This window comes from Ovis aries, chromosome 10 (assembly GCF_016772045.2).
Source record: "Ovis aries strain OAR_USU_Benz2616 breed Rambouillet chromosome 10, ARS-UI_Ramb_v3.0, whole genome shotgun sequence".
NCBI classification, from domain to species: domain Eukaryota; kingdom Metazoa; phylum Chordata; class Mammalia; order Artiodactyla; family Bovidae; genus Ovis; species Ovis aries.
This window is the reverse complement of record NC_056063.1, coordinates 21,884,898-21,909,491: the sequence shown is the minus strand read 5'-3', so window position 1 is coordinate 21,909,491 and position 24,594 is coordinate 21,884,898. Positions and strand designations below refer to the sequence as shown.

The 24,594-nt window shown below is 42.0% G+C and overlaps 1 protein-coding gene across 1 annotated transcript in view; it reads right to left on the bottom strand.

The window, feature by feature from the left end:
- Positions 1-4,215: 4,215 nt before the first annotated feature.
- The window catches only part of VPS36 (vacuolar protein sorting 36 homolog), a 31,857-nt gene continuing 11,478 nt past the window's right edge, over positions 4,216-24,594 (bottom strand). Inside the window, exons 4-14 of the mRNA XM_015098092.4 lie at positions 21,788-21,902; positions 20,270-20,359; positions 19,468-19,554; positions 13,588-13,620; positions 13,390-13,467; positions 12,640-12,774; positions 11,235-11,300; positions 9,638-9,702; positions 8,940-9,024; positions 7,716-7,792; positions 4,216-7,622 (exon numbers count right to left, since the gene is read on the bottom strand). Of these exons, the coding sequence (XP_014953578.1) occupies positions 7,529-7,622; positions 7,716-7,792; positions 8,940-9,024; positions 9,638-9,702; positions 11,235-11,300; positions 12,640-12,774; positions 13,390-13,467; positions 13,588-13,620; positions 19,468-19,554; positions 20,270-20,359; positions 21,788-21,902 (925 nt within the window). The 3' untranslated portion in view covers positions 4,216-7,528. The remainder of the gene's footprint in view (positions 7,623-7,715; positions 7,793-8,939; positions 9,025-9,637; positions 9,703-11,234; positions 11,301-12,639; positions 12,775-13,389; positions 13,468-13,587; positions 13,621-19,467; positions 19,555-20,269; positions 20,360-21,787; positions 21,903-24,594) is intronic.

Genomic DNA, 24,594 nt, shown 5'->3' with positions numbered 1-24,594 from the left:
GCCCGGGGCCGCCGCGCCGCTCCCGCAGCCCCGCCCGGGACCGCCCCCGACGGCGCGGGGAGGGCGGCACCCGGCGGGCGGGGACCTCCGGGAGCCCGCCAGAGCCGCCCCGCCCGCTCCCAGCCGCGCATCCTTTCCTGCCCGCGCCCGGCTGGCCCGCGGCTGGACAGGAAACCCGGCAGGAAACGCGCGGCCGGCCGGGCCCTGCGGGGAGGAGGCGCGGACCCCCACCCCGCGACCCGGAGCCGGGTTTAAGGGCGAGCCGCCGCGTCTCCCAGCATTTGCGATCCAGTCTCTTCTCCCCCGCCCACCTCCTCCCCCGCTTGTCATTATCTCCTGGGGGACCACCAGGCAGTCATTGAAGTTGGCTGTAAGCTTGGTTTCCCAGACGTCATTGAAGAGCTTCAAAAGAGAAGAGCTCACGAAGGTGCCTCTTCGTTTTTCTCCGGAGCCAGAAGCGGTTATTTACATTAAAAATAACGTTTTAAAAACTCTAATCCGGAAGTGTTCAAGTTGTGTTTTTGAAACAATAGAAGAGGATAGAGTTCCACCTTAACAGCTGGGCTTGTTTTTGAATAGGGTGTAATGTGCAAGACAGTTTACCATTAGCATACCAATGTGTGGTAAGGAAATCGGAGCCCAGATTTGGTGGTCCCTGGGGAGCAGGTGATTGGAACGAGGCTCCAGGAATCTGTGCGGGGATGGGGGTGGTGTGTGTGGAGTGGCGATAGATACATTCTGTTGGTTGAGGTGTGAATTACACGGATTCATTACGTGTTTGTCAAAACACCCAACTTAAGATTCGTGCATTTCACTGTTTGTAAATTTTACCTCCATTTTTAACTCAGAAGTGTGCCATTTGCAGGTCCTTGAATCTAATCACTTAATCTTTTAAAAGGTAGCCCAATTATTCGGTTATCAGAGGTTATCAGAGGTACCAAATTTGCAAAGCATTGTACTGATTCAATCCAGCCAGATTAAAAAAAGGCTGTAATATGTGGAATGAAAAAAATATTCAGTGTGAGAGTTGTGAGTTGTTTTTATTTGGAGAAAAATGAGGACTAAAGCCCAGGATTCACCTCTCAGATAGCTCTGAGGAAATGCTCCCAAGAGGTAGGGTGGGAGGTCTGTATATATACCTGGTTTGTGCTAGTCACCAGGCACGGATGTCTCTGTTAATAATTTTAGTGCTATTCTAGATATAAGAGGCAAGAAACTGAGCTCATAAAATCTTCTGAAAAATACCTAATTATCTGAAGGCCTGTCCTGCCATTATTTCCCAACGCACATGTGTGCGTGCATGCTCAGTCATGTCCCACACTTTGTGACCCCATGGACTGTAGCCCATCAGGCTCCTCTGTCCATGGGATTCTCCAGGCCAGAATACTGGAGTTGGTTGCCATACCCTCCTCCAGGAGATCTTCCCGACCCAGGGATCGAACCCCTATCTCCTGCATCTAGCTTCCTGAAGGCTGATTCTTTACTGCTATGCCACCCGGGTAGCCTTCCAGGGCAGTGTCATTCTTGATCTCCACCCTAAACTCCTTTCAAGGGTGTGTTAGGGTCAGTGATTGCAGGGACAGGTGACCAAATCCTTGCAGAGGCAGGTAGCAGGTGACAATTTAGTTGGCAAAGGTCACCATCCAATTTCAGGGTCAGAATTATCTAGTCCAACATCTATTCATCAAAGTGAGAACTCCTTTTAAATACATGCCACAAGCCCTGCCATTTTTGGTTTTGAAAGCAAGAGCTCATTTTAAAAGTGGGACTTAGATGCAGCAGAAATAAAGCCCAGCCTTGACTCCATCACTCAGTTTAGTTCAGTTCAGTTGCTCAGTCGTGTCTGACTCTTTGTGACCCCATGAATCGTAGCACTCCAGGCCTCCCTGTCCATCACCAACTCCCAGAGTTCACTCAAACTCATGTCTATCGAGTCGGTGATGCCATCCAGCCATCTCATCCTCTGTCGTCCCCTTCTACTCCTGCCACCAATCCCTCCCAGCATCAGGGTCTTTCCAATGAGTCATTTCTTCGTATGAGGTGGCCAAAGGATTGGAGTTTCAGCTTTAGCATCAGTCCTTCCAATGAACACCCAGGACTGATCTCCTTCAGAATGGACTGGTTGGATCTCCTTGCAGTCCAAGGGACCCTCAAGAGTCTTCTCCAACACCACAGTTCAAAAGCATCAATTCTTCGGCGCCCAGCTTTCTTCACAGTCCAACTCTCACATCTGTACACGACCACTGGAAAAACCAAAACCTTGACTAGACGGACCTTTGTTGGCAAAATAATGTCTCTGCTTTTGAATATGCTATCTAGGTTGGTCATAACTCTCCTTTCAAGGAGTAAGCGTCTTTTAATTTCATGGCTGCAATCACCATCTGCAGTGATTTTGGAGCCCAAAAAATAAAGTCTGACACTGTTTCCACTGTTTCCCCATCTATTTCCCATTAAGTGATGGGACCAGATGCCATGACCTTAGTTTTCTGAATGTTAAGCTTCAGGCCAACTTTTTCACTCTCCACTTTCACTTTCATCAAGAGGCTCTGTAGTTTCTCTTCACTTTGCCTCCGTAACCTTGGGCAAATACTTAACCCCTCCTTTCCTCCACTGCAAAAGACATCTAATATACTGAAGTTTTGTGGTGATTGAGTGAAATGTATAGAAAGCAACTTGGTAAGTGTTGATCTCTCAGACACACACTCTTCCTAGAAACCCACTCTGCCTCAATCGAAGTGCAAGGGCCTGGGATCAACGTGAGATCATTGATCAAAGCAGAGACATTACTTTGCCAACAAAGGTCCGTCTAGTCAAGGCTATGGGTTTTCCTGTGGTCATGTATGGGTTTGAGAGTTGGACTGTGAAGAAAGCTGAGCACTGAAGAATTGATGCTTTTGAACTGTGGTGTTGGAGAAGACTCTTGGTCAGTTTTTAAATAAGAGCATTATTGAGATGTTTGGTCATTTTTGCTTTAATTTGAATTCTTGCCAAACTGTTTGCTAGACAGTTAAGACAGTTTAATCCTTTCTAAAAAGAAGCCAACAGGAATTTAAAGGAAAAAAGCTTTCAAAAGAACCGTGGTATGGTCTTAGCTGTATTAAACTAAAACAAGCTGGCTGACAAAGATATCTTGAGTAAGTGACTGGTCAAGGGATCTTTTGCAAATTGTGTAAAATGTGTTCACTATCTCAATAACACCCTTTATATAAATAGGGAGATTTTTTCCCCCTAGATAACACTGAGAGACAAGCTTTAACTGACTCATCATTATTAGAGCACAAGAAAGAAAGTGATTGACCCAATTGTCACACTGTGAAAATAAGACCTTACATGTGTGTTAATCTAACTTTTCTGGAATGCTTCCCACATCATGGCCCGTGTCATGGAATTTGAATAAGACAGCGTATCTCAGACAGGCTGAGACCGGACAAGTGTGGATAAGAAGCCTCTTGGAAAGAGGGTAAAGGACACAGACTAAGGCTTCAGACTCAACTCAAGACACACTATAATTCAAAAGCCACTCAACTGAATGAATACTTAACCAGGAATCTACCATGTATAATCATTGATGTAGGTCACTGGGAATTCCAAAGAGGTGTCATGTGATATTCCTTATAACTTAAAGAAATCGAATTTCTCTGTTTTCTTGTGGCATTGAGATAACAGAGAACAAGATAAAAGACAGTCAAGTGTTGGGCTGGCCTAAAAGTTCGCAAAAGCTTATGGAAAAACCCAAATGAACTTTTGGACCAACCCAATATATGGTTAATTGGGTTTCGGAATAATAGAGTTGTGCCCTGGAAACAGATTTTTCTAGAGCAGGTGGGAACGAGAAAAGTATAGTTTTGATTATTAGGGTGGGGGTGGGTAGATGGGAGGAGATAACAAAGGGATGTCTGAACAAGGACAGTGTGGCCCAGGAAGAGGAAGGGCCTGACCCAATGCCTTCCCCCGACCATCTCTTGGTTCTCTTGAGCCCAATGGATCAGCTCCTCCTCTCCCACCAGACCTTCTCAGACTGTCCTCCATCAGAACAGAAGCCTCCCTCCTCTGTCCTCCAAGCATGGAACCCGTGCCCCTGCAATGGCACAGACTTCATTCCCATCTTCAGTTAAGGCTGCTCACATGTCTATGTCCCTCTTAAAAGCAGGGGCTGCATCTTATTCACTTCTGTATCCCCCAGTGGCTCAGTTCCTCACACAAAGTCAACAGGCATTCAAAAATGTTTCTTTTTATTGAATTCAATGAGATGAAAGTAGGGTGAAGTGAAGCCCATTTATAAGCAGGCACACACACTGGAGGTCACTCGCTTGGTAGTCATTTTGTTGTATGCTTACTGTGTGCCAGGCCTCACTCTAGGCTCTGAGGGCACATCCGTGAACAAAGCAGATAAAAATCCCTGCCCCCGTGGAGCTGGCACTTAAGATCCATCATAAGGAGTAGGATCAGAAATACATTTACATAAATTCAACCATACCTATCAGCATAGTGAAGAAAAAGGAAAAAAAACAGACACATTTAAGTACTTTAATTATTGGTACTACAAAAGTCTACTGTTGATATGTAGTCTTTTATTATATATTTTACTTGCTATAGTCATAAAATCTTCATAGCCATGTATCACTTTACAGCCATTCTACTTGTAAGATTAATATATAGAGAACTTTATTGGCAATTTCAGAGATTTTCACGGATCATTTTGAGCATGCTTGATTCCATCCTTAAGCATAGTCCTTAAAACCTACCTATCTTATAAGGGGTGACCCTACTGTATCAGACGGAAACTCGGAGGTTGTTGGGCAAGGAAGAACCATTCTAAGTATCTGAACATGAGAATAATGACATGATAAATCCATGTCTGGTTGGCTGAGTCTGGTAACAGGGAACAAGAGATAGTACCTTCACATAAATACACATGGTCAATCAACAGTGGAATTCACATCAAGAATTAAAAAAAATAAAAAAGAACAGTTCATGAGTCATTTCCCATTTTTTAAAGATAACTAAAATAGTAAGACCTTGAGGTCAAAAATATTTATAATCAACTCGATTATAAAATATAAAAGAAAAAATCTTAACATACTGGCTTATTCTGACTAAACCTTTATCATTTTCATACATTTTTCAAAGAGTATTTAAAAAGAACACCAAGTTAAGAAAAATCATTTTTAAATTTTGCAATAATTTTACTCTATATACATTAATACCAATCATTTAACCCTGAAAACATTCTTCACTTGTACAATGTACAAAGGTTGGACAGTATGTGACTAGAAATATTCCATTATCATAAAGCTACAGATTCGTGCTCCAAAGAGCAAAGTTAGAAAGCAAAAATAATAATATAACAGTGATAAGCACCAAGAAGACAGAACTTTTTTTGCACTTAGGGCCTGACTGGTTGTATTTAAACATAACCTCTTCCAACAAAGGAATGAAAATGACACCTTATTTGGCAAAAACAAAACAAAAAGAACAAAAATATACATATAGAGGTCTGGAAACAGTGAAGAATGCCCACTTTAAAACAATAAAATCAATCATACCTGTTTTTTAAATAATGTGACATTTGCAAACCTAGATTCATGTCACTTTAGCTCACTTTATATAATTCAGACTGCTCCATTTTTGTTAATGTGTTGTCACACTAGGATAAATAAATATGCTGACTCATGAGTCTGCTGTAATGAATCGACACCATTACAGCTAGAAGACCTAGTAGCTCTAACAATCTTAGCTGCAACTCATTCCAACTGGTGAAACAGATTATTTATCTGTGTAATTTTTAAAAACCTTGGCCAGATGAGATATTGAGTGAATGAGATGAGTGTGTATGTGTGTGTGAGACAGAGTGCTTCCCAGAGAGGAGTGACACGCAAACAACCATACACCATGGCTCCAAAGACTTGGGCAGCCAGACACTGAACTTCCCCCCAAACAAAGGAGAGGGGATGTTAAGGGGTGTATCATCACCACATGGAATCAGCGACGGACTTGGAACTAAGGCAGGATGCCTCAGCCACGAAGTTCCCGTGACACTGGAGGATGTGAAGCAGCAACAGGGATCAGGCAGGGGTCAGGGATCGACTCTGGCTGCATGTGGAGGGTTTCCCTGGGTCTGCAGCTGAGCGTCCCCGGACCTTGCCCACAGGGCATCTGCAGCGGCCCGGCAGTGGTCCTCCACTTCTTAGTGAGGATGTCTCAGGGAGCCCAGAGTCTCAGGCTGAGCATTCCCGCCTCCTGCTCTCAAAGGTTCTCTCAGTACAGATACCACCCCTTTTAGAGGCTTGGTCAAAACCCATCAGTGACCTTCCACTGCCAACTCCGCCTTGAAAGGGGCTCTCCTTCTCTCCCTGTGGTGTCCCTGAGTTTGAGGTAATGCCAACGGACTGTACGCCGTGTTGCAGTAATGAAGTCAGGCGGTCCACTAGAAAACTCAAGCGATCTAGATTCTATATTTGCCAGTCATCTCAGTAATACTTTCTAGTGAGAGAGTTTCTCCACACAACTTATAATGTGTGGAGCAAAGGAAAAATATATTGCTAGAGGATGATAGAGTTTCTAAAAGTTCAGCAGTGAAACTCCTTAAGGGAAGGAAAAGGAGACATATTATCATTTCCACTTTCTATTTGTCCATCCTTGGCTTTGAGGTAAAAGAGCACCAAAGTTCATGTAAAGCTAGTTAAAAGGTTCTTCCAGGCCCCTCCACCCACATAACAATCTGAGGGAAATCCTGAACCGTCTACTTTACAAATTTGTAACCGTATCTCCGGGCATGTCCATACAGCTCTTTAATTCACTAGCAAAATCCACAGCAGTTTTTAAAACAGAATGACATAGTTGCATTCTTTAAATGCAAGCCATGAAATCATCACTTTAAAAAAAAGAAAAAGAAACTAGTCAGATTATATATATGGAAGTCAAGCAAAATTCTCTCTTTTTTTTTAAGCTGCTTTATTTGGTCTGCTGAAGACATGCCTATGGCTGCTTCTAAAAAGCCCTTAGGAAGAGCCTCACGTGACATACTGCAGTTGGATGTTGTCAGGTTCTTACACTACACTGTAGGTCTAAACTTCTTCATGAAAATCCCCCAAAGGTCCACACTAAATGCAAAGAAAAACTTCTTTCATAATTCAGTGAATTTCAGTCACACCAAAATAACATCTAACCTGTCCAAACACGCAACTTCTCTTTCTTCCCCCATGAACTAAATTCTTTTCTTTAAAAAATGATCAGATTTGAAGATCAAGTTAAAATCCACCAAATTTCCAGTTAAACTCTGAGGGTTTCTATACAATGGTAGCATGATTTTGAATTAATATTGGCATTCAACTTTCTGTATTTTTCCTATATATATCCTAGAGAAGCTTCCTGGATCATAATATTTAGGGAGAAATTAAAAGGATCTTGTATGATACTGCAAAGTTCCAGTAAATTCTGTTTATCAGGGTTTACCCTTAGCTCAATGGCATTCAACCTCTCCATGATGCAAGTATCTGGATAACAAGTTATTTCAGATACAAAACTCTTAGCTCTGTGTCATAAATAAATTTGGGTAAAACCGCAAGCCTTCCACTGAATCATCTCGGCAAAGATGGCCCATCTTCTCGGCAAGAAGCAACCTAGGAGTCAAGGGGGAAAAAAACACCATCATCCATCCATCCATTCAGAAACACAAATGACAGCCATAAGTGAGCAGCAGAGACCTCGCTTACCTCTCTTTAGCCAGAAGGACAGACATTCCCACGAGCTTAGCAAACTCTTCTGATGTTAACGATCCCTTCTCTGAAACCTAACAGAAACACAGAGCAGGAAAAAAAATGTGATCATTTAGGCCACCTCAGTACTAACCTGAGGAGAATATCTATGTGTATCTACTGTGAAATAATTGACTGAATTTTCTACTAAAATCACTCCAGAACTAAATCTTCTTCACTAATGCTTAAGTCTACAAAAGTGGAAGGACCCAAAACAAACACTGTAAGCTAAAACATTGTGTAATAGGGCAATGTGTATGTGTGTGTGCAGTCACATAAGTGGTGTCCAACTCTTTGGGAACCCATTGGCTGTAACCTGACAGGCTCCTCTGTCCATGGAATTTTCTAGGCAAGGATGCTGGAGTGGGTTGCCATGCCCTCCTTGAGGGGATCCTCCCGACCCAGGGATTGAACTCGTGTCTCTTAAGTACCCTGCATCGGCAGGCGGGTTCTTTACCACTAGCGCCACATGGGAAGCCCAATAAAGGCAGCAAACGTCATAGTCTAAAAAGGAACAGACAACAAATTCTAACCGAGTGCATAGCACACGCTCCAGTGAAGGACCCTTATACACAGGATTGGTTTTAAGTATGTGATTGGAATATGTATAGTCTTGAAACTTTCATCAAGTTTAAAATAAGAGGTATAATAAATGTGAGTTATTCTAATTACACAGGCTCACCACAGAAGCTAAGAGGCAGTAATATTTCAAGGTCCTAACAAATGATCAGTTTGGCCAGCAAAATCCACCTAAACTACAGTTGCTTCTTTCCATATTTTTTTGAAGCAATTATTTCACAAAACAATTTGCAATGTTTCCAATGCAGCTTACACGGGTATGGCTAAAAGAAAAAGTTCAATCATGGGTGACACTCTGACAAAGTTAAAAACTTACTCTCAAGGCTGAGTCTCAAACAAAAAGGGAGTAAGCACCTCCCTCATTCTAGCTCCCCTTACTTACAAGACGTTATGAGCGCTGGCAAGTTTCAAAGAGCTTTCAAAGTATAAATGTGATGAACAGGCACTCATTGGTAATGATCAACCGTTTTCAATTGGGTCTGTGAACATTACTTTTTAGCAAAGTTGAATTCAAAAGGAAATCCTGTTTCTTAAGTTGCTAAGCACTGGGGGCTTCGGGGGGGCAAGCTCTAACGAGGGAGGGAGGAAGCCGGGTCCCCGTACCGTCTCCAAGGCTGAGGCCACCATTTCCTCCTCCTTGTGGGACTGCAGCTCAATGACCATGACGCCGCTGTCAAACACGCGGAGTCTAAAAGTCGCAGAAGGGAGAACAAAGCCGTGAGCACCTGGGGTCTTGGACCCTCGGGGAGGCGAAAACATTTTTGTACTTTCATTTATGCCCAGGTCTGAGGGCAATATTAACACAAAACAGCATTTCAAATATAACGACCATGGGTAACTAAGGCATAACCAAAAAAGCTCATGAATAAACAGCTCATGAAATTCTGAACTATAATCCACACGCTAAGTAAAATATGCCTGGCTACTATTTTTTTAAACCTGAGGATAAGGAAAATACAATTCACAGCTGAATGTTTGTACTTCCAGGTCTCCAGAGACTAAGACAGAAAAAACTGTGTAAGGACAGAAAGACTGGTCGCTGTGACCTCATGGGAGGGGCCCACATTGGCAAGAGCCTGAGCACCTGCCCCTGAGGCCCTGCACAGCCCGGAGAAGGATGGAAGCTGGGATGACAGGTGCCCATGGTGCCAGGTGATTTCTGCCCACATGTGAGAGAAACTTCCAGAAGAGTGATGCATATGCTGGCTCACCACGCAGGAGGACAGACCTACAGGGCTGTTCTGTCTACTCAGGGTGGAACTGTGACAACAGATGGCAAACTTCCAGCAAGGTTCGTTTACCTCAGAGGTAATTTCAGTGCTTCCAGCATCTTGCACGCATTTACTAAATCTTCTGGTGAAAGCAACTAGAGAGGGGGGGAAAAATCCAAGTTTACCATTTACACTGCAAATTTAATAGAGTGATGCTATGTAATTATGATGACCACTCAAACAGAAGAGCTAAGTGTAAAATGCTCATGCATCAAGGATTTTAGGTGGCTTAGTCACGTACAAGGCAAAAAGGATTAACAAAGAAGCAAAGACGTCTATTCACTAGAGCAGTACTATCCAAAGAAATATAATACAAGTCATATATGTAGCTTAAAACCTTCTAGTAGCCACATTAAAAAATATACAGGTGAAATTAATTATAATGCATATATTTTATTCAACACAACAGAGCCAAAAATTTGCCATGTAATTGATATAAAAATCATTAATAAGATAGTTAACACTTCTTTATACAAAGTCTTCTAAATCCAGGGTGTAATTTACACTTCCAGCACACTTCAATTTGGACTACCTGCATTTCAAGTTTACGATCGTCCCCTGTAGCTACCTAGTGGCTACCCTTCTGGATCACAGAGCCTTGAAGAATCAGCTCAGTACGGTGGTGACCAGCAGCTCTGAGTCACACGGAATAGCTCCGGAGCCAGTCCAGCCTGCGTCCCAATCTCTGTCAAAAGACTGTCTCCAGGTAGAGCCATGGTCAGGCTCTTTGAATCTTTCTGAGCCTCAGTGTCCTCATCCCCGAACTGTCCCCCAGATGGGGAGAGTAACAGTAGCTACCACACTGAGTGATGGGGAGAATAAACAGAGAACACACGCAGAGCGCCTGGTGGATAGTAAGCACCCACTGGGGATGATTACTATGACTGCTCAAATTAAAACACAGAGCAGAGGGACCTCCCTGGTGGTCCAGTGGTTAAGACTCCACACTTCCAATGCAGGGGAGTGTGGGTTCAATTCCTGGTTGGGGAGCTAAGATCCCGCATGCCGTGTGGCACAGTCAAAAAATTCAAAAAAAAACACAAAAAAGCACAGAGCAGAGCCTTGACTTGGGGAACCTGGGTGAGCACTGGAGATGCACATGTGAGCCGTCTGCGTGGAGGGCAGAGAGAGTGCACAGACAGAGCCTTGGAGGCTAAGGACAGGTAGGTCCTTAGGAAAGGACAGCCAGAGCTGAGGGGCTGATTCTAAGCCAAAGGAACGGGGCAGCTTTCCCGCTGTGTTATCCACAGGCAATCTGAGTCCAGCCAGGTTCATTCAAAACAGTTAACAATCACAGAGTAAGGTCACCAGGCATAGTCTTGCTCATCATGACACAAACATAGGCTATTAGAATGCTAAGGTATCACTCAATTTAAACCCTATCATAAAGGTAAAAAACCTGTGTTCCAGAGAGGTTAAGGAAGCTACTCAAAGTCACTGAGCAAAACCAGGGACAGAATCGACCCTCTAGATCCCAGGGCAGTGTTCCTCTCACTGCACCACACTGCTTCTCAAAATATCAATACTTTTGATATTCACAGCCCTTCCTCAGATTGTATTCATTGTAGGAGAATTTGTATTCTATCAAGAAAGTCTATATTTAGCCAAAAGCGTATCTAAAACTTACTTCCATTCCTCGAGCTCGGTTTACCAAACAGTACACCTCCGTAAGTGACATTATTCCCCCTCGTTCCTGTTGAAATATGAAATAAAAAGAAACATTATAATTAGCGCTAGTTAGCACTTCCTAATGGAAATCATAATCAGAGCAAAATCAGAAATTATAAAATTTCTTAAGAAGCTTTTGAAAACTCTATTTACACACCAGGAACCTGTTCAGATACCAGGAGGCACTTCAAATTCCCTATTTGGACTTTAATGCCATAATTACTGTTTTAACATTTACTTAAATAAAAAGAGGGGTTGGACACTATGTTTCAAAAAGTGTATTTAAATGTTTTAAGTTATTCCAGCTAATAACTAAATAAATGATGGACTTAAATAAGAATATCACCATTTTGCAACCCCTAATGAAGTAACAGATACAGATAATGACTGACAGTAGCTATTAATATCACACAAAAAAGATAATCAGATATAACATACCTCCTGATGGAAATGCACAAAACCCTCTATGAAATATTCTTATTAGGACAAAAAAAAGAACTTCTAGATATAACTACCAGTTTACAGGGAACGCATAAGACAGTGAAGCATGGTAACTTACAGTTAGCAAAATCCAACTCTGAAACACTCTATAAGATAAACTAGCTTCTTCAGTAAATAAATCGTATGATGGGAAAAAAGAGATGGAAGAGGGAAAAACCCATAGAATTAAAAAAAAAAACAAAACCTTGAGAGAAACCAAACATTTGCAATGTATCTTGGCTTGAACAAATCAACTGCAACAGAAAATGTGAATACTAACTAGGTATTCGATAATACTAAAAAATTATTTTTAAATTTTTAGGTGTGAAATGGAATTATAATCACATTTAAAGGCATGTTTATCACTATAGTTACATAGTTAAATGTTTACAGGTAAAGGGATATGATGGCTGGGATTCTCTTTAAAATAATTTTGAGTGGAGCTGGATAATGGGGGCATAGGATTCATTATGCTATCCTACTCTGTCATATGTTTGAAGTATTTCTTAACACAGGTGCTTTCATAAAGTTTGATTCCCTGAATAATGTTAAACTAGAATATGAAACTTTATTATGAAGTTATTAATAGTACACATTATATGAAAAAATGTGTCTAAAATATATACAGATTATATATTTCCTTTTGAAAATAAGAGAGACTTTTTGTATCAAACAGATTTAGATATCTAAAATGGAAATTAAAAACAATTTAGAAAATTATTGACAAAGAATCACTGAACTAGTTTAATTTATTACTGCAAGGAAAAATAACATGTTGGTTGAATAGTAGACACATCATGAAAGGAGTTAAGCTCTTAAGACCTCTGATGACACAAAAATAATTTAACACAATTTAAAGAGACCATTAAGATTTTGTTTTTTACCTCCAAAGGTGCCTGCAGTATTCCAGCCAGCTGTTTGGCCAGCTGCATGTGGTACTGTGTGCCGGAGCCATAGGTTTCCCTGGTAACTGGGTTAGCTATCCCCATGCTCAGCAAATAGGATTTAAACCTGATGGTCTATAATGAGAGGAAAAGATACACGAAAAGACTATGCAGATTTAGTCTCTCTACCCAGCATCTGAAATCCATCAGACATTCAGTTCCACTCATCTACCCATCTCTTCTACTGTGTTTCTATGTTGTGAAATATATGAGTGGACTCCTAGTATTTCCTGGCATAAATTGGATTATTACTCTTTTCCTGCCTTAGTATCACCATCCCTATTTACCCCACAGGCTTGGTGGCAGATGAGACTCAGATAACAACCATCCTCTGTTTAATGTCAACCAAGTGATAAAACCAAAAACCTAGGAAAATGGCTGTGACCAGATTGTAGACAAATTTAATGAAACATATCAAACTTAAGGGTATATCGAGAACAATCACTTCTTCCACATTTCAGTATCTCTTATTTTCTACACTCCAGGAAAAAGTACTGAAATATCCTTTAATTCTGCTAGAGCTATCAAAGTTTTTATGGCTGACTTTTTCTTCCACATTGTCATATATTCTCAAGTCCTAAAAGAAATCAAACACTATTTTAAGAAACAGCATGCTGGTAAACCACCAAAATGCCCTTGTATTATCTCTGTAATCTAGTTCCCAAAGCCTTAAAGAGGCCACCTGTGTACCTCATCTTCTGTGATGTCACCTTGCTTGTCTTTGATCTTATTAGCAATGGACTTTGATAACTCCACCATTTCCTTAGCCTGTCAAGAGAACAGAAAAAGAGTAAAAAGAAGTAATGTCCCTAAATGTCTGCTAACAAAATATATTTTCAAAAGTGTATTATAATTGGTATGAATTTAATAGATGTAAATGACATATACCTTGACCATTAGCTTGCTGAGGTCTTCAAAGGCCTGAAATGAGAAATGAGATTTCGTTGGAATCTGTCTAAAGAACTGAGATGTTTTAAAGCAATGAAGCATTCTATTTTCTTTCCTATGATAGAAATTTATGAAAATTCCTGACAAATATCAATTTATTTATATGAATAGTTATATGTCATAAATCTACCTTATCCTAAAGAATTCAGTTTAGCTTAGAAGCTGTCAAATTTCCAAAACCAACTACAGAAAACAAATTTTCAGAAAGAAAACAGTTACTGGTTAAACAAACAAAAGGTGACATAATAGTTTAGAAAATATTATTTCTTTGACACAAGTAAGAAAATTTGTCACCAGTTTTTCCCAGATAAGAGGTCAGAAATCACAGGTGTTATACAGTTTTCCTGGTTGAAAATGGCAACATGCAGCTGCAGGAATACTTCTTTGGGTCCAACAATTTCGGCTTTAATAGCAGGTGTGATTAACCAAAACCATAAACCTCAGCCTTGAATATTACACAGATTGTACTTGTAGCCTTGGCTAAACTGGATATCACAAAAGAACATTCAAATACCACCAAAACATATCTAAATAAAACCCATCAACTGTTTGATTTACTACAATGAACGTCCATCCCCTCCAAAGGCCTCTTCAAACTTAATCAGATACATTTATAATTCAAGTATTTGTGGCTCAATGATAAAGAAGTTGCCTGCCAATGCAGGAGATGTCGGTTCGATCCCTGGGTCAGGAAGATCCCCTGGACGAAGGCATGGCAACCCACTCCAGTATTCTTGCCTGGAGAATCCCATGGACAGAGGAACCTGGCGGGCTACAGTCCATAAGGTCACAAAAGAGTTGGACACAGCTGAGCACACACTCACATACTTCCAGCGCAGAACAGCATCTAACTGATGTGCACAGATGTGATTTTTTAAAACCAAGTAAGCAGCTTATCATTAATTGAAAACTCAATCCACCGAGAACAGTGGTCCCCGGGTTCAGCCTGGCTGGTGCCCGTCTTAATGACATGCAGGAGCGTATCCCCCATCTGCAGAAAGATTTTGCTAAAAGAACAGAGTGCTGTGTACAGTTCTTATGGTCAACTCACTGGGCTGCTACTGAAAACAAAGGGGAACAAATGTGCACACACCTAACAGGAACTTCCTCAGATAAACAAAAGGCTTAAACACTGGATTCTTATCAGCAGCGGCCAGCAGATGCAGGAAACCTTTTGTGGGAAACTTTGGGCAACGGCCCTGAAACTAAGGCTATTCGAATGTTTAAATGGAGGGCAAACCACATACCAGCCTCATTTTCAAATAAAATTAAAATGCAGACACTTCACACACTGAAGACTTTTACTTTGCGTATACAGTTACTAGATTTCTTTTACCTAAGTGAAAAGAAAAGACAACATTTCTAAATTTTTATATGGTAAGTCATTTTATTTACTGTATTATATTTTCATAGAAAAAGTCTGCTGAAAATAATGGTAAGTCTACGTAGAATACACAAGTTAACTCTTAATGTGCCTAGTCCATAAAAAATAAATACAAATATTTTAGTATTTTGGAAGAAGTGCCTATAAAAAATTCTAGGTAATTATAAAGCATAATTAAAAGCATCCTCACTTCTATTTCTATTATTATTCTAAAACTTGGTATTAGCGTTGAACATGTTAGTCGCTCAGCTGTGTCTGACTTCTTGTGACCCCATGGACTGTAGCCCACCAGCTCCTTTGTCCATGGAATCTGCCAGGCAAGAATACTAGAGTGGTTTGCCACTTTCTACTCCAGGGGATCTTCCCAATCCAGGGATCAAACCCACATCCCCTTGTGCCTCCTGCATTGGCAGGTGGGTTCTTTACCACTGCGCCACCTGGGAAGCGGAGGAAGGACCATCTGGTGACAAGATCAATGACCTGCACAAGAGCCCAATGCTTGCGTAGACTCCTCTGACTATGCAACTCTGAAAACCACACTGAAGTGGAATAACAGTGCATAAGTCAAGAAAAACGCTATTCTGAACACCAGGTTAGTATGGCAGCCTTTAGAAACAGGAATACTGATAATGCAAAACTGGTTCATTGCCCCATGCCACCTCCAAGTGTCACACAGAAGGATGACTACGGAAGCCACCGCGAGAGGACAGCAACAGCACCTTCTGGGTGGCAGAGAGCGCTCGGGACGCAGCAGACCACACTTAGAGTCTAAGAATCAGGAAACCCGAGTCCTCATGACCCTGGTTCCAAGTCGCGTCACCAGCCCTGAGATGATTCCCTCTCTGGATAGTAAGAAGCCTTCTGTCTCGTGAGAAAATGCTGGAATTTTATGGGACTAGAGGATTCTGGGAAGATGCGGGCTGTGGCAGCATCATTTTTGAATCTCTCCAAATCCCACCATGAAAATGGGGCAACGAGATCTCAAAACCTCTAAGACCCACAGGCGACATATATGAAGAAGCTGAGTGACGAGACCTCCACAAGAGCCCCAAGACACAAGCTAGCGGAGACAAGCCACCGAGAGCCCCAAGAGCTGCCTGATCTTAACAGTGAGGCAGAGAGAAAAAAGGGAGGCGACAGAGCAACCGACAGACCCGAGGAGGGGAGACCCCGAGCCAGCCAGCGGGCGTCACTCGAGAGCAGGCGGGCACCCTGAGGTCAGGGACTGAGACGCGGAGAGCTCTGCCCACTGCAGCAGCGCGTGTGGGCAAGGGGTCCTCAGGCTGGGCTGAAGCAGCCTGTAAACTCTGGAAAGGGCCCCCCCGCACCCCCAGGCTTCCCGGCCAGGACAGGAGCCCACACTGGGAGAAACTATCGAGACAGGAATCAAAACCTGAGTGAGGCAGGGACTGGAGAAGGCAACGGCGCCCCACTCAGTACTCTTGCCTGGAAAATCCCATGCACGGAGGAGCCTGGTAGGCTGCAGTCCATGGGGTCGCACAGAGTCAGACACGTCTGAGTGACTTCACTTTCACTTTTCACTTTCATGCATTGGAGGAGGAAATGGCAACCCACTCCAGTGTTCTTGCCTGGAGAATCCCAGGGACGGGGGAGCCTGGTGGGCTGCCGTCTGTGGGGTCGCACAGAGTCGGACACGACTGAAGCAACTTAGCAGCAGCAGCAGAGGCAGGGATAACAGAGGAAGCGGGGAAACGGGCAGCTAAAAGCAGGGGTGGATACGGGGCTAGGAAACCACGGATGGCAAGTCACCTCCCTTGTGCATCCTGCATGAACAGAGCGCAAGAGTGAGCTCTGTGGAGTAAGAGATGCCGCCCTGAGCCAGGCCTTCCTCTAAAAATTCAGGAAAACTAATTTTACACGAAAATTAGGAACAGCAAAGTATCAAGGTCAAATCCCACACAAGGTTATTACAAGAAAAAAAGAAAATCAGGAGCCGAGTAACATTACAGATAATGAAAGAAAGCCAGAAAGACACTTTCACAGATGGGATCAAAAATTAACCTTCGGTTTCCAAATGAGCTGATAGATGTTAAGAAAACGATAGAAGTTGTGAAAGAACAACAAATCAAGAATGAATTTTTAAAAATCATTTTTAAAATAAAGCCTATACTAGGGACTTCCCTGGTGGTCCAGTGGTTAAAGCTCTGTGCTTCCAATGCAAGGGGACCCCAAGTTCGATCCCTGGTCAGGGAACTAAGATCCCACATCTAGCAGGCCACGCGGTGTGGCCAAAAATAAATAAATAAAATGAAAAGTTAAAGAAAAAAAAAAAAGACTATACTACTAGATGAACACAAGAGGAATAAACACAGCAGATAATATCTTAAGAGGAACAACAGGGGAAAAAGAGGACATTTTTCTAAAATAAAAAAGCTGAAAAGGGTTGGAAAGAAAGTCACAAAGAGTGAAGACTGGCAATAAAGCTGCAACATACAGCTAATAGGAGTCTCAGAGGAAAAAAATACCAAAGCGATTATTGAAAATTATAGAAAAACTTCTCTGAAATGAAAACATGTCTGAAACCAAACACAAAAGCATACTGTGTCCCTGAGAATAACAATCCAGAATGACTAACACTTAGACATTCTAGTAAAACGACAAAAGCTTTCTTTAAAAAAAAAAAAAAAAAAACATCCTTTGAGCATCTAGAAAAAACAGCAAGTAACTTTAAAGAATGGAGAATATCAGGTTTTCACTACTCTGGCGGCAACACTTCATGTCAGATGAAAAAGAGAAAGTGACATATTGAAGGCACTCAGGAAAGCAAATGTGAGCCAAGGACTATAAATCCAGCAAAACTGCCCTTTGTGTACAAGGAACACAGGTGCCAGAATTCAGGGAATATTATTCCCATGAGCACTTTCTGAAACATCTACGAGAGGATGAGCATCAGGCAACAGAAATGAACAGAGGGAAGTGAACGTGAGGACGAGGGGTATCATACACAGTTATTTTCACGCATGAGGCTGAATGACAGGGGAAGTGCAAGAGGGTGCATGGTGGCTGAATGCACAGACTGTATTAACAGATACAGCACACCTATGTTTTACATTTGGGAAGAAAGGGAGAACACATACAAAAAAAAAAATATATATATATATATATATATACTTTTTAACTGCTTTAGTAATTCTTCGCTAGTGTAGTCCTGAATTTGAATAAGAAGCATCAGTGTGACCTCTTGAAGCACTTTTACTAAAAAAAAAAAAAAAAAAAAAAATCCTAGCTTTTTCCAGTGGAAATGGCTACAAATAAAGATCAACTCAATTAGAGATGCAAATTTCTAGCAGGCAGATTATGGTTTTGAAATACTACTTCTCCTTAAAAGAAACGTTGACTAACACAAGTATCTGGTAACTATTTGCAGTTTGGACTTTTATTTGATCGAGGTAAATCTTTGAAATTCTATGAACAGCACTCATCAACAGAATTTTACTTACAAACTGTGATAAAATTTTAAAAAATTACTTCATAAAATCATTTCATAAAAATGCAAGACCATTTTCATATAAACATGGGAAAACTGATGCTATGTTTTAAATGTATTAACTGACTGCCCAGATCTAATGCATTGCTCATTTTTTAAACTAGAGTTCCCTCCCCTTTACTTGCTGCTGCCGCTAAGTCGCTTCAGTCGTGTCTGACTCTGTGTGACCCCATAAGTGGCAGCCCACCAGGCTCCCCCGTCCCTGGGATTCTCAAGGCAAGAACACTGGAGTGGGTTTCCTTCTCCAATGCATGAAAGTGAAAAGTGAAAGTGAAGTTGCTCAGTCGTGTCCGACTCTTAGTTACCCTGTGGACTGCAGCCCACCAGGCTCCTCCGTCCATTGATTTTCCAGGCAAGAGTACTGGAGTGGGGTGCCATTGCCTTCTCCTCCCCTTTACTTGAATTTCCTCAAATATGATGAGGTTTCAGAAACACCAAAGTGCAAGCTGTGCTCCTAGAAGACGTAATGTGCTGGTCTGAACCACTCTTACTATCTCCATGCCTGGTCCTGAGTGGTCCTCAGTGCAGAAGCGGGTGGTATCCAATCAGACTCAAGGGCCGCAGAATAGCATTTGCCCTTTAACTAAGTTAACCAAACATTCAAAATAATTATACAGGGGACCTTGAATTCATTATGAGTACCGTCCAGTCAATGCCACCTAGAGTTTAAAATATATGCACAATAATTCATGACGTTTTCTAACATCACAAAATCAATCTGTATTTCTTTTTTATTCCTTTCTGGAAAACCTTTTTAAAACACATTTGGGCTTAATTATGCCAACCTGAAGTAGACGCATTCAATGGAAACTGTGGCTTCAGGAAAGCTATATTCCAATACACAGAATGGAGGCAGCCACAGCTGTATCCCAAAGAATAAGCAAGATGGCTGAGAAAGACAGCTGACAGGAACTTGTATAAGAATTACCTCAGAAATGTTTTTGTCAGTTTCTTTTCTTTTTTCTTCCAGTTTCCTTTCAATACCTACGATTCCTACAGCCCTTATTCTTCCTGGCTGAAAAACAAAAGTAGAAAATAAAACGTCCCAAATAGGAAGAACACACTCTTTTGTAACCCCACCACACTGTGTGTTCAATGGCGAAAGAGGACTCACAAAGAACCCAAGAAAAACAGCACACAATTACATCCATTTCCTTTTAAAACGTTTGTTGGTTTATGGCCACATATAATGACCTTCAAATCATTATAAATAAAAACTGAACACAACAATAGATGGCATATTTTTACTCTGTATTTCAGGTATAAATTAAATTTCCTATTCATTTTTGTTTTCTAGCAAGTCATCATGTATGTATCAGATATTTAATAGGGCCTCAAATGTGCAAAAAATGAAGAGTTAAAATTCTGGTACTTGACAGTTATTATACAAGCTACTTTTACACATTTGAGTGTCTGTCCAGAGTTGGGGGTGAATGAGACTGGCTTGGAAAATGTCACCCCGTGGTACTACTGTCTGTTCTCTCAGATGCCACACTAATTATGAAGAACAGAATGCCAGAAGATGGAATCTAACTTGGTAAGTAGTTGATCATGTGTTATTTCTGGGTCTACTGTCTATAGAGTACTAAGTCAGGTTCTGTGAAAACAAGGTTCTAATTAGAACATCACCATTTTGGTTCTGGCGAGCTCTAAAATCAGAGAATTCTTTTCCCTTTAATGACGATGCAAAGACAGAGCTGAAAACACTGGATTAGGAAACAGTTAAATACCTGGGGTCCTCGATTTGCTTGTAATGACTGGGAAACTGGCATATTCTCCCATCTTCGCTGTGTCATCTCCTCTGATAGACGCCTGTAAAACTGTTATGCACATACAAACACTTTATTTTTAAAATTTGTTTAATTCTTTTTAATTGAAGGACAACTGCCTTGCCACACTGTGCTGGATTCTGCCATACATCAACATGAATCAGCCGTAGGTGTACATATGTCCCCCCCCTCCTGAACCTCCCCCTCCCAACCATCCCACCCCTCTAGGTTGCCGCAGAGCGCTGAGCTGAGCTTCCTCGGCCGATCTAATTTTACATATGGGAGTGCATATGTTTCAACGCTACTCTCAATTTGTCCTGCCCCTCCTTCCCCCACTGTGTCCACAAGTCTGCATTTCCACCACTGCCCTGCAAATGGGTTCATCAGTGCCACCTTTCAAGATTCCATATATATGTGTTAATACACGATACTGAATCAGGCAGGCTGTGGCATCCTCATACACATCATTACTTAACATTTGTTTAGTTGAGAGGTCTGTTCGGTCATTTGTGACAAGCCTAGAATTCTCAGAGACATCAAAGGAAATCAAAGGAAGTTCTTTTCTTGGATCAACTTCAGAAAACACAAAGGAAAAAAAAAAAAGAAGGAACTGACCTTCTACAATAAAGTGAACTATTCTCAACAAAGAGATGAGTGACAATGAAATAAATAGACTGACTTTAAACAATCCTCCATGTGCGGATTGTTTTCGATCCATACTGAAACTGACCCAGTGCCAAGAAAAATACACAACCATTATCCATGAAGGAAGCAGAGAATAATTTGTCTAGTTAAAATGTGAGGTCAGATATTAGGGCCAAAACATGCCTATGCTTGTAAAAAAAAAAAACAACAACAACAACTGTATCTTTCAACTACAGTGAGAATGACTTGAGTTAGTCACTTCAATTTGCTCAGAGCCTGTGGATTGAGAACACTGGGTCAGATGCTATAAAGAAAAAGAACATAAACACTTTATGATCCTGGTGGGGAGATAAACACAGGCTTATCAATGTCTAAAGAATATTTACATACCAACTTATTAGCCAGAAGATATAAACCATGATACCGTGGAATAAGAACTTACAACAGTGTGGAGTTAATACTGGTAGACTGCCTGGTGCAAGGCTGGTGAACTTTCAGGCAGAGAGGAAGTTACACATTTCACTGCATCATCCTCTGTCCCTTCATCCAAACAAACAGCACCAAATACTTCACTAGTCACCTAGTGCCACGACTTAGCTCATTTCCAGCCTCCGATCTTTCCTGTTCCCACATCCTCCTGCTTCCTGTTCCCACTGAAACCTAAACTTCATATTCTTCTCTGATCAGGTTTAAGAGATGATAAAAACTTTATTGGAAACTTATGGTGGAAACTGGTACCTTGAGCAATACTGCCTTCCACCCTATAAACAAACAACAACCAGAATTCATACAAATGCACTTTCCTAGTTCAGTTTTTTTCATAAGGAGACTTACCTCAATCTGGCCATGTTCCTTGAAGGAGAGCTTGATGTAGGAGTTCTTACTGCTCTGGAACGGGCCAGGTTCTTTGTTAGAAGCAGCTGGGTGAAGATGAACCACTATTTTCGCACTGAAGAAAGAGCAGATGGAATGTATTTAATTGCCTTTAAAGAATCACTAATTTGGCAGCTTCTTGGGTGGTCCAGTGGCTAAGAATCCACCATGCAACTAAGGGGATACGGGTTTGATCCCCGGTCCGGGAAGATCCCACATGCCACAGAGCAACTAAGCCCATGCACCACAACTACTGAGCCTGCGCCAGAGAGCCCGGGAGCGCCAACTACTGAGCCTGCGCCCGAGAGCCCGGGGGGCGCCAACTACTGAGCCTGCGCCCGAGAGCCCGGGGGGCGCCAACTACTGAGCCTGCGCCCGAGAGCCCGGGGGGCGCCAACTACTGAGCCTGCGCCCGAGAGCCCGGGGGCGCCAACTACTGAGCCTGCGCCTGAGAGCCCGGGGGCACCAACTACTGAGCCTGCGCTAGACAGCCTGCGAGCGCCAACTACGGAGCCCACGTGCCCTAGAGCCTGTGCTCTGCCACAAGAGAGGCCACCACAATGAGAAGCCCCCACTCACCCCAGCTAGAGAAAGCCCACCTGCAGCAACGGAGACCCAGTGCAGTAAAAAAAAAAAAACAAAAAAACAACTAATTCTATTTTTGTAACTTTTAACATATTTCAGATCACTTAAAAAATTCACGTAGAAACAAAGAACATCCTGAAAGGAATCCTTTCAAAGTCTGTATCAATTCAGTATTAATGAACCTCTCAAAAATCTCTCTACTTAAAATGTATACGCTATGCACCAAAAAATTCAAGTTACCAGCTCTATAGATTAAATAAAAATGTGGTTTTAGGAAATCAGTTCAAAATAAACTTGCAGAAATGGGGCGGTTTATGATGCTGGTTGACAATCAGGTTTTCCACCCCGTCATCTCCAAAGGTGACTAGGGGGCCGATTATCTCTGCCAAGGCATACGACCTTACTCATTTGAAAACAAAATATGAAAACTTATCTGCGTAAAACTGGCCAGCTGACATTTTATTAAAACTTCATCCAAAACTAACATTCCACAGTGTCATTTTTGGAAAATGCCACTCAGTCAATGACATGATTCAGAGAGATATCCTGCAGCAAAAACAATTCTCAAAACGCTGCTGCCCCAGGATCACAAACTGCTATGATCTTTATGACAACTGCTATCTTCTAGGCCATTAAAAACACCACTGTATTTGTTCAGTTCTATGTCTTTTTTTCCCCAACCAGCTCAATAAACAATCCCCTACCAACATGAGCAAAACTGAAAAACTCAAAGTATCTTGCATACCCAGCTCAGACCTTTTTCTCTATGACCACATTATATTGGGTTGGCCACAACGTTTGTTTGAGCTTTCCTATAACATCTTCTAGAACAACCCAAATGAACTTTTGGGCCAACACAAGGGATATACCGATTACGCAGTATTACTTTGTTTAGATCCATAGAGCTGCCTAAATATCATCCTAAAATTGAACAACCATGTGTGGGGCCTCCTTGATGTCACAAATGCTTTGGTTAGTGAACTGGGGCTAGGCGTGGATGGACTCTCCATGGGTTCCTTCTTGGGGACTATCTTTAAGTGAAGCAAGCAAATAAAGCCGTGTAACCAGAATCCCAAGACTGTTTGAAATGAAACAAACTATGACAATCAGAATCAGGAGTGAGCACACGCACCATACAGCCTTTAAAACTAAAAAACCTGGAGCCCTAACTACCAGGACTTTTCAAAGGAAACTCAATGAAAAGCTGAAAGATGATACAAAATGAAGTGTAAACAAAGTCAGCATAAAAAGAGTCATGCTGGAAATTCCCTGCTAGTCCGGTGGTTAGGACCCTGTGCTCTCGCTGCTGAGGCACCCGGTTCTTTGACTGCAGGATCTGACTACGTGAAAGCTAAAGATAAGCCCAGGTAGGGGAAAAACTCCTTACCAGCAATATTTGTTTGCAAGTTGTCCTCAATTACACGCGCCCCCAAGTATATATAAGCCAAAATGTCTTATATACTTGAATAAACAGAAACATTTCAACCTGTGGCTTTAAACCAGGGTGACTACATCTCCTGGTTTGCTTGGGGACAGTCCTGTTTTTTATACTTCCCTGGTCTAACGATAAGTAAGGTCCCCTATTATTCTAATAAATGTCCCAGTTTGGATAATAACTCTTGTGACGCCCTATTCAACACTGATGCCTAAAAAGTTGATGCTGAGAAACTTATGGTCAACTAGAATTAGGAGTAAAGTCAGGCCCTTTGCTCAGATGGGTCACTTCTGATCTTAAGTGCTGAATGAGAGATGTTACTGTTGCTCAGCTATTAAGTCATGCCAGACTCTGTGCCTCCATGATCTGCACCATGCCAGGATCCTCTGTCTGCCACCATCTCCCAGAGTTTGCTCAAACTCGTGTCCATTGGGTCGGTGATGCTATCTAACCATCTCATCTCGTCCCCTTCTCCTCCTGCCTTCCATCTTTTCCAGCATCAGGGTCTTTTCCGAAGAGTCAGCTCTTCGCATCAGGTGACCATGAGAGATACAGAGATGCGTAAAAGCCAATGTCAGGGGAGTTCCCTGGTGGTCCAGTGGCTGGGACTCTGCACTTTCACCGCCAGGGGCCTGGGTTCAATCCCTGGTCGAGGAACTAAGATCCTGCAAGCCATCTGTCAGGGCAAAAAAAACGATTCAACTGCCTGAAAATACATTCAGTGACAGCTGACCCACCCTTATTTATT